Source organism: Strix aluco, chromosome 4 (assembly GCF_031877795.1).
Source record: "Strix aluco isolate bStrAlu1 chromosome 4, bStrAlu1.hap1, whole genome shotgun sequence".
NCBI classification, from domain to species: domain Eukaryota; kingdom Metazoa; phylum Chordata; class Aves; order Strigiformes; family Strigidae; genus Strix; species Strix aluco.
The window spans coordinates 101,699,389-101,714,369 of NC_133934.1; the positions used below are offsets into that span (position 1 = coordinate 101,699,389).

General features: G+C 39.2%; 1 protein-coding gene across 3 annotated transcripts in view; it reads left to right on the top strand.

Annotated features, from left to right (window-relative positions):
* Nucleotides 1-1,879: 1,879 nt before the first annotated feature.
* The window catches only part of NUBPL (NUBP iron-sulfur cluster assembly factor, mitochondrial), an 87,792-nt gene continuing 74,690 nt past the window's right edge, over nt 1,880-14,981 (top strand). The window contains exons 1-3 of one of the 3 annotated variants that reach the window (XM_074824588.1): nt 1,880-2,031; nt 2,943-3,090; nt 7,888-7,922. In XM_074824588.1, coding sequence (XP_074680689.1) covers nt 1,900-2,031; nt 2,943-3,090; nt 7,888-7,922 — 315 coding nt within the window. In that variant the 5' untranslated portion in view covers nt 1,880-1,899. Of the gene's footprint in view, nt 2,032-2,130; nt 2,508-2,942; nt 3,091-7,887; nt 7,923-14,981 lie in introns of those variants that run through there. The other 2 variants (XM_074824589.1, XM_074824590.1) reach the window with 2 other exon arrangements.

The following is a 14,981-nucleotide window of genomic DNA, read 5'->3' on the forward strand; positions in this document are numbered from 1 at the left end:
ACATTTAATCCCTTTCTAATAGCAAAATTCGACTTTTCATATTCAATACAACCTACTGCCATAGTAGTTCCCCTACTACTAACAAACAAGTACTAAAAGAAATTAGTAAAACTAAAAATACTGAGCATTGTTCTTTTTTAAGTGAGAGTTTGGAGAACTCCTTCAGCTTCTTTTTCTAAAAATCAATTTTATTTTGTGCTAGATCAGCTTTACAAAAAAACAAACCCACAAAAATATTCGTGAGGGTTGTTCCAGTTGGTATTAGAGCTATTCTCAGAATCAAAGAGTATATGATGTAACATCCGCCGATTTAATTTTTGTGAGATGCGTAGTATTTTGCGCTTTAACACCGCCTCCAACTGCTCAAGGTAGGAAAACCAATTATGCACATTTCTTGCAAGGCAAAAGGTAACATGGTTTCCCGAGGCAGTGAAAAAAAGGCCCCTGAGGAAGATCTGTATCATAGTTTCAAATGAAATGGCTCATTGGTTTTCAGTATTCTTTTGCATTTTCGTTTGTAAATAGGGTAAATAAGTGGGAAACTATTTGACCTCTTCAGCTGCCTGTGCTAGCTATGCAAAATATACTCATGTGGGTACAACAACGAGAGGTTGAATGAGAATCACTTAAAGGATAGCAACAAATTTAATTTTTATCATTGTAATTTTTTGTGGTAGCTGATCCCAGGAACAAGCCTTTGAAACTGGTGTTTTTTAGCAAAATGCTTGATTAGGTCTTTTAGTATTAAAAGTAAAAAAATAACATTTAAAATAGTGATGAAAATTCTGCTCACTGTAAAAGAGAGAAAATGTTTATGATAATGCTTTAAACCAACGTAAAATCCTCTGATCCATTACATATTACAACAGATATCAACAAAGGACACTATCTACACTGTATTTTATCATTGAAAACTAATGGCCTGAAACTGCCAAGATCTGAATTACTTCTATAATACCACTTAGATGAATAAAGACTATTCATGGAATTGTCAAGAGCAAATCATGTCAAACCGACCTAATTTCCTTCCACAACATGCTTACAAGCCTCGCAGGTGAGAGAGAAGCAGTAGATGACGTGTATCTTAAAGCTTTAAACAAATCTCAGATGACGTAAGGAACAGAAACATGGTTTTGATGAAACTTCTACGGAGTGGGTGTAAACTGGCTGGAGAACCAAAACTAAAACCAGAACAAGTATCGGTGCTCCAATATTAGTATTATTAAAAAAAATACCAGGTAGCATCTGTCCTGGCTACAGGTCTCTTTGTTCTTTTAATGACCCAAATGATAAAACAGATATATTTACTGTATTTGCAGAGGACACAAACCAAGGAGAGCCCAAACTCTTGGCCAACCATTTTGCAGGGCAACACGAGAATTCAAAAGGCACCGACAAGCTGAAGGAGTGCTGCAGAGAAACCAGAACCGGATTTAGCGGGGACAAGTACAACACTGTGAGAAATAACCCCAAACCAATTTGTAACGTGTATGGTCACCCGGTATTTCCGCCTTAGACCCAGGTTTCTTAGGGACAGCGGCAAGGAGCAGCTTTTTTGTGCCGCTGCTGAATTCGCAGTGCCACCGCTCAGCATTTTATCCGGAAAGGCCTTGGCCTCTTCCACCGAGGCCCGGAGCCGCAGCAGTTCCCCCAGTGCAAAATCCTCCCTCTCCCGCGACCTCTCCGCTCTCCCCAGGGGAGCCTGCTGGGTCCGCCCAGGCCCTGCCCCAGCCTCAGCCCCAGCCTCAGCCCTGCCGCCGGGGCTACGGGCCGTGGGGGTGCCGGCGCAGCGGCCGAGCGGGGAGAGGCCTGGCCCAGCCCGGCGCGGCGCAGGGGGCGGGCCGAGGCGCGGCGAGACGGCGCCATCTCCACGCGCCCGGGGCGGGGGAGGCGGCGGGTATGGGGGCTGCCGGCTGGCGCTGGGCGCTGCGCGCCGCCCGCCTCCCCAGCGCGGGGAGGGCTCCAGCGGCGCCGCAGCGCGGCCCGGGCTGCGGGGCCGCCACTCCCGCCGCTGCCTTTGCTGACTCCGCGGTAAGTGAAGCGTGAGGTGCCTGTCGGGCCCGCCCCGGGGCGGGAGGGGAGCGGGACGGCCGCGCCCGCCGGTCGCGGAGGGTCGGGCTGTCCGTGGGTGTGCTGCGGCGGCCTGGCCCTGCTCGCGTGCCCCGGCGGGCTGGGTCCCGGCGCTGCTGGCTCAGCAGTTGCGGTCGCTGCAGGGCCTTGGCGGCGTAGGGCGGTCGGGGGCAGCGGCCGGAGCGAGCCGAGGAAGATGAGTCTCTGCCCGGTTTTTGCTTGGACCGGAGTCAGTTCTGTGGCAGTAGCGAGTGGTCGCTCCCCGGCCGCGATGGGCAAATGGGGCCACCAGGTAGTAGGCGGGAATGCAGAGATGCAGGGGCTTCCGGTGGACCGCCCGTCCCGCTGCGGAGGGTCCGCAGGGCGCAGAAGAGCCGTCGCGTCCCTCCTCTCCTGACAAGACGGCGAAGCGGGACTTGCTCCGCGAACCGGGACCGGTACTGGAACCCCTGGCGCGGCTCGGGGGGGCCGGCTGCGGAGGGCGGCTGCCGAGGGCTGCCTGCGCGCCTCCGCGCCTGGGGCTGCACTGTCAGCGGCAGTTGTTGGGCTTGAAGCAGCCGTAACGTAAAGTACCGCTAGGTCTAGCCTGTTTTTTAAAGCTTTCAACTTTTTAAGTGGTGTTTTGGTTTATTTTAACACAAGCCCTCGTGTTTCTTTTAAGTGTCAAGATTATTTAACTCAACAAAATGCCCGCTGGAGTTATTTTTAAGTAGGCCGCGTTCCTGCCAGCTTGCCCGTGAAGCGGGCTCCCTTCGGAGCCTCCCTGCAAAACGGGTGTTTGGACCCTTAGTGGAAGTTCCTCAGCACGCAGGTTTCTCTCTGAAAGCTGCGGGTTGGTGCATATGTATTTGCTTGTGTTCTGTTTTCGTTAGTCCTCAAGCTCCAGGGACGAGGTTCTAAGGGACAGACGTGCCCGGATCCTGTCACGCGGGCTGCCGAAGCAGAAGCCCATAGAAGGAGTTAAGCAAGTGGTGGTCCTGGCTTCTGGAAAAGGGGGAGTTGGAAAATCAACAACAGCAGGTAAGGTTATTTTTAATTGTTTACTTTGCATGTTTTGTAATGTTTTGTAAGGAATATTTGGGCACTTGTTGTGTCGTTACCTTGTAATTGAGTCCCAAGCCGGTACAGAGGTCTTGGCTTTAAACGAGGTGCAAATCAGGCAGACACTTTCTAATAGTGCAGTGCTGTCCTGGGACAGTCTGCTTTCTTAGATCATATGCGGGTACACTGATACTATTCCTTCTTCCCTAGCAGCTTAGGTTGTGCCTGTACAATGCTCCTCTGTGCTATGTTGGCATGTCATGTGCTCTGTAGAGGATACTGATATTTAGTTAGTTTCTAAATCAAGTATCTGTCCAATTTTCTTAGCTACTTACATAGGCATTGAAAGGTGAAACAGTAGTTACAAATCATGCAAATTTATCATACAATTGATCAGAGTCTTGTTGATCATCTTGAACTCTTCTCTCAGCCCCACCATTAGGTTTTGAATTAATTTTTCTCTAACTGTGCAGTTCCTAGGTGGTAGAACAAAGTAGTACACAGGTTACCAGTACTGCAGAAATTTGCTTGAACTTAAGCAAAGATGACTCTGAAGGTAAACCTCTTTGAAACTATCTCTGTAAAGTGTTAGAAATTTGTTTAAAGATCTCTTCTTTAGCATCTAGATTGGAAAAGAGTAATCCATTAGTTGAATGTTGTCTACTGTTCATCTCCATTTGCTGTGAATAAAACATTGATGTAGCTCTTAATTTCTCATTTTTTGGTTTGTATTTCAGCCATGTTTGTAAAGGACTGACTGTCTAATAAATACTAGAAGAGTCAAACTTGATATTCTGTAGTATGAGTAACTACTTAAATAAAAATTGAAAGTGCTTTTTTCTTTACATAGGATACACTATATACTATTCTATACATAGGATACACATTCCTGTACAAAGACATGCAAAACAATCAACACTTGCATTTCTTAATGAGGTACCTTTTGATTGATGGTTATAATTCATAGGCTGGTTGTTTCAGGTTACCGAAAATACCAAATACCTGTTTGCAAATCAACAATTTACATTGTTTGAACAGTAAATTCAGATTATCCTCCTCATGTTTCCAAACAAATACGCTAATCTAAGTTCTGCTAACTGGTGTCTGTATGTAATTTGTACATAAAGTATGACACATGTATAAATAATACTTAGAGCTGGGAGTTCATACCCATGTATTTAAAAATAAAAAATCAGGGTTCAGCAAGCATTAAATAAGAGAATTGAAATGTAAATGAACCATTCAGATGTTGCTGTATTGGACAGTCTTTTGTTAATGAATGTATTAATTTATAATATTGAGAAGAAAAAGTAATCTAGATACTTGTCTATTAAAATGAGAATAAATGTTATGGTTTAGATGAACAACTGAAGGTCAGATAACTCGTATGAACAAAAGTATTGCATGGCATCATTGCTGAATTATGTACTTAAAATGATATTCTTTGTAGTGGAGGTTTGTGGGGAACACGTTTGGTGACAACTCCGCTGACTCATGTTGAGAGCAGGAGTTAAAAAGAAAGGAGGCTAGTACACACCTCTAATTCCAGAAGCACCACAGAAAATATCAGTCTTACAGTCTGTGTGTCTCTGAAGGACTGTCAAGGCTCTTCATATTCTTTCCCCCAGTATGTTTATGTTGTTCTGGATCTCCATTTCAGGACAAGTGGATATGCATTCTGGTCAAGTTTGTCAGGGCCGTTCCTGAACATGTTGAATAACTCTTTCTGTTTGTTGTGTATAGCTTTCATATTGTATTCTCTGTTGCTTCTAGCACTTCTTGTTCTTCTGAAATTAATATAGTCAGTGATTAAAAGAAGAAGTTATGTTATAGAAAAAATATTTTTCAATGCGTGTTTAAATACTTCGGTTGTGTTTTGTCATTGTTGTTTGCCTAGTATAAATGTTGGTTGGTTTGTTTGTTTGCTGTGTCTTACCTCTTCTGTGTCAAGTTTTTGTCTCTTACCATCATTCTGCTGTATTTACTCTATCTGGCCAAAGTATTTTTTTTTGTCCTTTTTTTTTTTTTGGTCTTTTTTTTTTTTTTTTTGTCTCTTCTGTCCCCTCTTCTGCATTACCCTGAAGATGAGAGTACTGTAGAAAATTGATCCTGGCATGAGAAGAGTTCCAAGTGTGGTCTTGAAAGAGGAGAAGTTTCTAATTTATTGAAACTCTTATTTTTTCAGCTGTGGAAGTGGAATAAAATTAACGGCTGGTATTCTTGCTCACATTTTGTTAATCCTGCAGTTTGAGGAAAATAAAACTACTGATACTTTCAAATATCTTGGCCTTCAGACATTTTTAGCAAAGACTAATGGGCTGAGATTTTTCATTATTGTTCGAGAGAGCTGATACATTTGACCATGTGTTGGCTTTATCTCAGTCATACTAACTGTGTCTTAGTTTTTTTTCCTCTTGCATGCTTTTATTCTGCATTTAGGATGTACTATTATTGAAACTCACCCTTTCAAGGCAGAGGCCAAAATCCATATTCACCTGACCAGCCTGGACAGAGGCCTGGGCTTTGGCAAAGGTGATAATAGTGTCTGTTTATGGTTCTTTTCCAGGATAACCATTGTGTTTTTTGATTCTGGGCTTTCTCTACATGTTAAAATATTCTGATAAATAGTTGTAAACCAGTTATTCTATTTCTAAATGCCTCTTACATTGAGATGTAAATATTGAGTTATCTTTCAGAGAGAGTTCATCTTAGTTATCTGTAGGTATTTTATTGATGATGTAGATTGGTCATGTCACAGATGCAGACACAGTCAGCTGGCTCTGTACATGTCTGATTTTGGGCCAAGAAGTTTTATTTGTATTGTTAGCTCAGTGTTCTGAGAATTCACCTGTGCTATTCCTAGGCCCAGTTCGGATTTGGAAGTTACAAAGCCGAAACTAATAAACCTTCCCAGACTTGTACTGACCTCCCTGTGCATCGTTCTTGATACTGGTTGGCTAGTTTAGCATGGGCAGAGATACCACGGTGACTTTGCTTGTAGCCCGCTGTGAAGTTTTAAAAAATAATTAAAAAAATAAGGTGGTAATGAACTTCTGGAACATATCTGCCCTGCTCTCCTGAGCTCCTGGTTATGGGAACTTACTAATTAGGGCCAACATGAATATTTAGAGTCAGGTTAGGTCCTATGCTCTACACCCTCTTGGAACTGATGGTAATACAAAGAAAACGAGTGCAAGAATCAGCTGGGATCCAACAGAGAACATGAGGTGTCCAGGTAGATATCCAGCTAAAAAACTCAGTTTTTCCCACTATGTTATTCCCACTGTCTCCCTTTTTTCCCTTCAGTAGTCAAATATCCTTTCTTGAAAAAGCTTTATGGATCATACTTTAGTTTCCACACATGATAATTGTATAGGAAGAAGATAGATGTATAAAGTGATTTTAAGACAGTGTGTGGAGTAACTTGCTGCTTCCTTTGTGCCACTTCAGACATGAACTGCAGTTGATTTTTTTTTTTCCTTTTTATTTATCATTGGATTGCTTGTTTTTTCTACTTACCTGTGATTTGTAGATTGGTTTCCAAGTTTCAGAGGGCGAATTTTCTTCTCATTGATTCAGGGAATGGTTAATCAAGCATCTGTTTAAATAGCAAACTGAAGAATAGAATCTATATGCTTTATCAGTTTAGGAGTAAACAGAGGCTGTGTGCTTTTTAGGGAGAGCTGTACAATTTTCCTCATTAACCTCTTCACCATTTTGTTTAAAGGAACTTATCTTTCTCAATACTAATTTCTTTAAGCTGGGAATCTGGCTCCCCAGCTTGTTCTCAGTACCTTCATATTCTTCCAGTAGAACAAGGCTCTGACCACAGCTTATCTTTCTTAAAAGGCTTTGTGGACTGACTTAACAGCAATGTGTAAAGAAAGCAAAATGTATTACCCAAGGAAGAGCTGTGTGTGTTGAGTTTTTTTCTGTGTTCTGTTTTTTTTTCATTTTTCTTTTAAAACATGTTACTGTTTGGGTTATAACAATTACTGTTTGGTTATACTGAAGTTTCTACGAGGTCTTGCAACATAACTGAAGCTGGTGAGCCATTAAAAGATACCACTTCTTGCACGTGCTTTTTAGTTATGGGAGTTAAGTATTGATGGAAATGTAAAAGCTGCAAACAAACTCAGAGTCTTTTTGATTGCTTCATCCTGTTTTTTTGTTTCTTTAGTTGTTACAGATGCTTTCAGGGTAGATGTGACTTTGTTTTCTGACATAAAAATCAAGGGAAAAGCATGCATTGCACCTTCATCCAGAAAATATCCACGTTTCATATATCACAAGAAATCAAAAAAAGGGATGTGATCATCTTTCTGATCACTATAATAGTTTAGGTCAATACTTACCTAATCTCTAGTTTTAAGAAAGTTTACTAGAGACTGTGGTGAAGGTTACCGATGGTAGGGTTATTTGTTTTATAGACAGAGTCCACTTTTCAAAAGCCAAGTGGGTACCTCAGAATACTTAGATTGTATTTTTATTTTGCAGTGTCCTCTAGAAACTTATTTGCAAGTTTTTACAGGTTAGCTTGAGTTTGTTAGCCTGGTGGCAAACTTGGACTGAAATGTGGGTGCTGCTGCCAACCTAAACTGGTAATATTGTAGAGGTGCAAGAAGCTGAGGGCCAAGATGATTAATGCAATTCTTAAGTAAGTGTGATGTATTTATATTATATTTTCTCTTGCTAGTAATGATAACATTCTTGATATTTAGGAATTAAGTTTTCTTGCACTTAATTTTTTTTTTCTTTCCTTCCTCTTTCTTGCAGTAAATATAGCCCTCGCCCTAGCAGCAAATGATTCGGTAGGTGAACATCTAATTATCAGCCTTAATGTGAAACGAGTGTGTGTCTCATAAATAAAATGGTTACTGCTGGGGGCAGTCACATTCATTAAATCTAAGTATTTACTCTGACAGTTAATTTCTTTATTTGTTTTTCATGGACTTACAAGTTTGTATTAATTTGTTTATATTTTATCAGTACCATGAATGACTTAGTAGCTCTCATCCTTCATCTGGGTTTGACTGTTTCCTTTCTCTTGTGTATGTCTGAGTTCAACTGCAATTCTGCAAGGATATGTAGACATAGTAGAGGATGTTTGTGCAGGTTGGAGACGTAATAAATAATTGAATTCTATCACTTCAGAGCACTGACTTGGAAAAAATATGAGTAAGTGCTGGATGGTGTCCAAAACATTTTTTTTTTTATAGTTCTGAAGATTTACTTTTTCTGGAGAAATTAATGTGTAAAAATACTTTACATACAAATGACTGAGGGAAAAAAAGGAGCTACATATCTTTCCTAAAGCTTGGGAATACATTTTTTTGAGTGACAAAATATCATTGCCCAGTGTGGTATTGCTCAAACTGTTACTTGGACTATAAATAGACAGTAGGAACCATTCAAGTGTAAAAACAACAGGTCTTCATTATGTCCACCTGCTGCTATAAACTGGGAGTAGTTCTATTGTACACGCTTACTGACACTGAAGTAAACTCAGAAGCAAGCTTCACTTCCTATGTAAGGGTGTATAATGCAGGTTTTGTACTCATAAAGCATTAATTAAATACAGAGTATCTTCATATACTTTAATCTGGTAAATGTAGCATCTTTTCCTGGTTGTAAAAGATGAGTAAGAGAAAAAAACAGGTAGAAGGAGTGAGGTTTACATGCAATCTGCACTCTCCCTGTAGGAATTTTGTTAAGATTAAAAAAATGTCCATAAACTCAGTCATACTTGATAAGAGAGTGTTTAAAGCTGTTATATGAAATATGTACTGTTTGTGATAGCATCTGATCTTGATATTTCACAGTTTTTAGTTCTATGTTTTAAATAGGCTGTTGGAGTAATTTGATTTCAGAGAAAAATCTGTCATCTTGAAAAGCAAAACTGCTTGAATGATTCCTTCTAATTGACTTTAAAACATGGCATTTGCTGTAATGCTTTCACAAAATGAATGTGATCCTGCAATGTGATCTGTGTTGTGGCATGGTCATTGAGTAGTTCCATGGAAACCACGTCAACTAATTGCACATAACCTTCTGTACTGATTAACTGTATTTAGGATTGTACCCAATACTTTTCAAACATGAAGTTTTGTGCATTGTTTATATTTAGATAAAGCATCTCGTCGTAGTTGACATACACAAGTTTTGGGATTATGCCCTTTGTTAGGAGTTAAAGGCCTGGCTTTTAAACATAGTAGTATGATACACCACTGCAGTTGCCCATTAAAACACTTGTAAAGCACACAAATAAGAGAGACCATAGTCTAGAATGATTGAAGAGGTTGCTGCCAGAGTTATTTGGAAAATCAGGGACTGAGAAGTAATTTTAAATGAAATTGAGCCAAGAAAGTTAAGTAAAGATACAATGCTGGTCATTTCTGATGTTATGATTATGTGGTGGTGTAAAATTGGATGCCAGCATCTGTTTGAATGTTAATCAATGAAGAGCAGCTGAAATTGATGAAATAGCTGTGACTTACATGAACTGATGGTTACAATTTAGTAAGCTGCTGCCGTGGTGAAATTGTGCATTGATGTAGTTACAGGTTAGAAAATATGAAAATAAGGTAGATTGAATAAACTCTACCGTGTTTGTTCGTGCATTAATATATTTTTGTTTGTTTGTTTTAAGATAATGATGGCATACATTTTGTTTATGTTTAACATTTGGGCTTGAATTTGCTGGTGTGTTCATTTGTGTACTCCCATTGATTTCAGTTCATTAGTTTTGTGAGCCAAGGTTATGAAATGAGTATCTCTGGGACCTGATCCAGGCTGTGTTTGTCCAGTGCTCTGAACTGTAGGGATCATTGCAATATTCAGTTTTCTTATGGTGAAATAAATAAGGAGGTTGTTGTTTAGAGTCCACTGGTGCATCCTGAAGTTTACAGTGAATTTCTTTGACCTCAGATATGCAGCAGTGGACCTCTTCATTTTACTTTTAATAAGTACTGATTGTGCATCACCTTCCTGTGATTTCCCTTCCCTTCATTGCTATTGTAAATTCATATCTTTCTGAGCAAGCAGTAATGATTCTGTTAGTAGATCAGAGCTTCAGCAGCCTCCTGCAATTTCATTACAGTCCTTAACGACTCCTAAAAGCAAAATACAGATTTATAGAAACTGATGCTTGAACTCGCTGTACTGTTTAAAGGAGGAAAGAAAGGACTTCTGAAGAAAGATAGGTCACCATGACAAAGGTCTGTGCTTCCTTCATTAGATACAGTCTGTTTCTGTTACAAGTTCGGTGTTTGTAACTTGATTTTCAAAGCAAGTACTATACTGGAGCTAAATGAATTTAAAAATTACACTGTCTTCTGATCTTTCAAGTGTTCTTTTTCTAAGATTATACAAGTCACAGACTATTGAGAATGACTGTTTTCTGGTGAGGGAGATCTGTGGAAGATGCTTTCAGGTGAGATTGGATTAGAGTAGATTCTTGCTTCTTTCAGTAACAGCTGTGACATTGTTGTTTGATAGCATCATAAGCTGGAAGATGATTAACAGTTAAAGCATAAAGGAATTTTTTGTCCTCTTGATAAAAGAAGGCTTCCTGTTATCTTCTCTTAAAAGTCTACTTTCTGTAGTTAAAAAACAAAACCAGAACCTTACTGTTTCTGTAGATAGACTTTTTTTTTTTTTTTAAATATGGAAGCTTTTTCAGTTATATTGATGGTCTGAAATATTAAGGCATAAACAGAGCCTTGGACATTGTCATTGGCACACAGTATTGTTGGCAGAGCTGGGATTAGAATTCAGGAGTTCGAGTCTTGCATGCTGGTGCTCAGTCTGTTTGGCATATTTTTACCTCATGGTTACAGAGTAAATAATTCAAGACAGGATTTAATTTAGATGCCTAGATACCATGTCCAAGACAAAGTAGTTTTTTGGGGAGTTCTGGTTTGGGTTTTTTTGATGCAAAGCCAGGGAGACAAGCAGGGCAGCCTCTTACCCCTTTCTGGAACTATTAGGCTTTTGGTACCCTGGGTTACCTGTTGCAGATGGATTAGTTAAGAATTGTATAAGCTCTTGTGCCTGTACCAAGACCTATAAATCTATACAGTGTTCTTTTTGTGTTAACAAATAACTTAAAGTTCTACCCTTGTGTTTTATTTTTAATTGCTTGCTTAGTTTGACAGCTGATTCTTTTCGTTCTTTTGATGTACCAGCAGTCAGTTGTGCTCCCCTAGGAGCACTTGGGAAGAATTTTTGGGTTTCGTGCCAGGACGATTCATATTCAGAGTAGAATGACTATTTATGAAAGCTGCCTGGCCAGAGACGATTTATTATAGTAGAAACAAGTTGAATTAATAGATGGCAGCAATAATAGGATAGAGATTGCTTGTTTATGAACAGAGTATTTTGGTGAGCAAACACCAGCTGTGCATGACTAAGGATGGCACAAATCCAGTTGGGAGGCTGCATGCTTGTGCTGTCACTATGAGGCGAACTCCCTGGTCAGATTTCCTTTGACTCTCCTTTCCAGGAAGATTTACATTTTTCACTATAGGACAAAATGGTTTTTGTGTTGTGAAGGGCAGAGGAGCAAGAAGTAAAACCATATGGAACAAATTAGCATGTAAGCATAAGCAAGTGGCTTCTGCCTGCAGTAGCAGGGGCACATCATTAAAGGCATCAGTTTTAACTATTCCAGCCTAACTCTGTGTCAGGGGATTATGGGGTCAAGCAGACCAGGACCAAAATTTGAAATACACCAAGGGGGATTTTATCTTAGGAAGTGGCCTTTGTTTTCCCAAGAGAACCCATGGGTTGCTGAGCAATGTGGTATTTTAAATCTAAGACCATCAGTGCTTCTGTATGGCGGGGGGGAGCGCAGTGCTTCTCCCCACGTACCTTGGGCAGTGAAAGGCCCAACACCATGTCTTAGAAATAAAGCTAGGGGAAGTTGATGGTTGGCCAAATGAAAGCGCTTGTTCAAGCAATATCACAGTCAAGATGTCACAAAGCAGATTTTCTTTTTTTTTTTTTTTAATTTTTAAAAGCAGAAAACTCATGGATATCTAGCTTTTATACACATGTGAGAGGTCTCTCACAAATATATAGTAAGTTACACCATAGAAATTATGTAATTATGAGCAGAGTCTTCATGTAAATTCACTATTGTGAGAAAAAAATTAGTTTTAATTATGTCAGAATATGTATTTAATCAAACAACGCACATTAATTTTAAAGCTAATCAAAATAGATCCACCCTATTTTCTTTACATTCCAGCTTTTTTCCAGTTATTTGGCTCTTGTAATTAAACTGTTGTCTAAAAGATAATATTAGACTGCTGCATTAATAGATAACTTCACAATGTATATACATTTCTTTCTGGTAAGGAAAAAATTCCATGTGGGGGACCAAACAAATCTAGAGGAATTAGACAATGATGGTCTCCTTCAGTGAATAATTACAGCATGAAGGCAAGTTTTGACCTGTTTTGTCTTCCTCCTGTGCAGCTTTCCTAATTATTAGGGTTTGATTTCTAGACGTCTTTACTTTTGTTGCTTAGAGAATCAGAAGACTTTAATTGCTATAGATAAGCTGTTCATGCTTGTTTCTTAATGCGAAAAAGTGTCAATAAAGCTGGAGATGCCAGTTAGAATTGACTGGGGTTACCATGCAATGACAGCTCAGCTTCTAGATTGGCTGAGAAAACAAAGCTTTAAAAATCTTACTGTTTTTCAAGTAAAAAATGAGTGAAATTAGAAATATTTTTCAACACAGACCACTTAAAGTATTTTATTGTAATCAAATGACTACATGCTTAGTAAAATTTTTTTTGAAGTATTCTATGTGTTGTTAATTACCTTCATCCTGAGTCTTTGAGTCATTGAAAGCCTAGTGCAGATGTCAGAGACTGATGTGAAAGGTGGAACATGTTTATAATAATTTGGCATGCTGTGAAAGCAGTGAGGCATTCTGTAGAGACATAGTAATGTTTGGGATTCTGTTTTGGATTTTGGTAACTTATTTTTAAAATGGTGCTGTATTGAGATTTTTTTTTCCCGATAGGATACATCATATGCAAGAAGGCCAAACAAGGTTGAATTACTGGTATCTGATTATTTAGAAATCTGACTACGAGCTACTGCAGACTGTTGTGGAAAAAAGTGCCAGACAATTTCTGTAGCTGGCAGAAAATTAGTAGATCTTCATATGAAGGAACAGGGCTTTTAAACCAGCAGAAGAGTGAGTGTTTAAAACAAGTCTGCATTTCTAGGATAGAGAGTGAGAAAACTGCAGTGGTACTTTTTTGGCCACAATCCAGTTTACAGCTAGACACTTAAACAGTGTGCAGCTGAAAGAGCTAGAGAATTGGGGATTAAAAGAGGCTATTCAGTGTGTCAGTATGTCAAATGAGGAATCCAGAGACTATCCTGATTTTAAGTTCTCTTTTGTCCTGTGTGTTGCTGCTTGCAGTTTGGGATTAGCTCTAAATCTATAATGACATTAAAAGGGTAAATTGAGAGTCCTGATGGTGGATTAAGAGCACCAGCTTTAAAAATAACTGACACCTTCACCTAGCAAAGCTGGAATTTCTGTCTTTGGAATGGGCTGCAGCTGCTGAATATTGGGAGTGCCTCTGATGTAGGGAAACCTTCACCCTATAGAGCAACGACAGCTCATTAACCTGTGCCTCCATCCCTCCCAGGCTGAACACCAGGGAATTCTGGTGGTCTGCAGAGTTTACTTCAAAGTAGAATATCATCAGCTAATGCCCAGTGGGGATACATATGCCAAGCAAGTATGGAAGAAAGTCTCAGAAAAGATGAGTAGAAATGAAATTAATGCTGTCAGTCTGTGGATGTTTAGCAGTAACGTAGGCTATGTTGATTAACAGCTATTTATAGCAGCTTTTTGTGAGCTGATTTTTTTTTTTTTTAAATTCCCTTCCTTTATTGGCATGAAGTCTTTTATCAGGCTTATTCCTCAATAAAGCATTTGGCAACTTGAAAGAAATCAATGAATATCACCAGATTCTCCAGTGAACACAGAATTATGTGTGGGGGTGTCATCTGTGATACATGAATGGAACTGGTTGCATTTGGTTGCACAATCTGTTACTGGAAAATGTGATTGATTTCATAGTTAATATTATTTGAAAGACAAAAAAGAGAACCTACATAAAAAAAGTGTGTTGGAGAGACTAAATAACTCTTGAGGTGTGCTAAAATAGTTAACAGGAAGAAAGATAGAGATAATTTTGTCATTAGCATGGACCTATGTTATCTGTATGAGGACCATGTATAGTAAAACTTGCCTGCCTAAGAGAACAAACATAATAGCAATTGAATAATTTTGAATCTGCATAAGGAAAAGCAGAGGAGGCAAAAGTTACTGTTTTTTACAAGACCTCTATCTGCCAGTATGTAGAGGGACTGTGTCTAATATGGCTTTCAACAACTTCAGTTTAATTTTTCCCCCAAAAAGATTTATTACAACTAAGTTCAGAGCTTGAAAATCATTAATTCAGAATAAAACTATCTTGCAAATCTCTGTTGCTCACAAGGCAGTGGTCCAGTTCAAATGATAAACTGAACTTTAATTATGTTGAGAATCTTGCCAGAGAAGTTAAAGGAAAGGATCTTTTTAGTGAGGTTATCTATGCCTTTAATTTGTACACTGCACAAAATGAAGCTGTAGGATTCTCATCTTTCAGGGATATATGCAAGAGTATCTTCTTTATCTATTGATGTAGCATTTGGTTTTCTTGTAAATACAGAATCTATACCTGATGACTGTGAAAACTTGTCTTCATTTCTTAGTGTAGGTGAGAGAAGTTTCTAAATTGGAATGAAAACTTTACTGTATTTGTACTGTGGTAAGAGATGCAGTGATTATATAG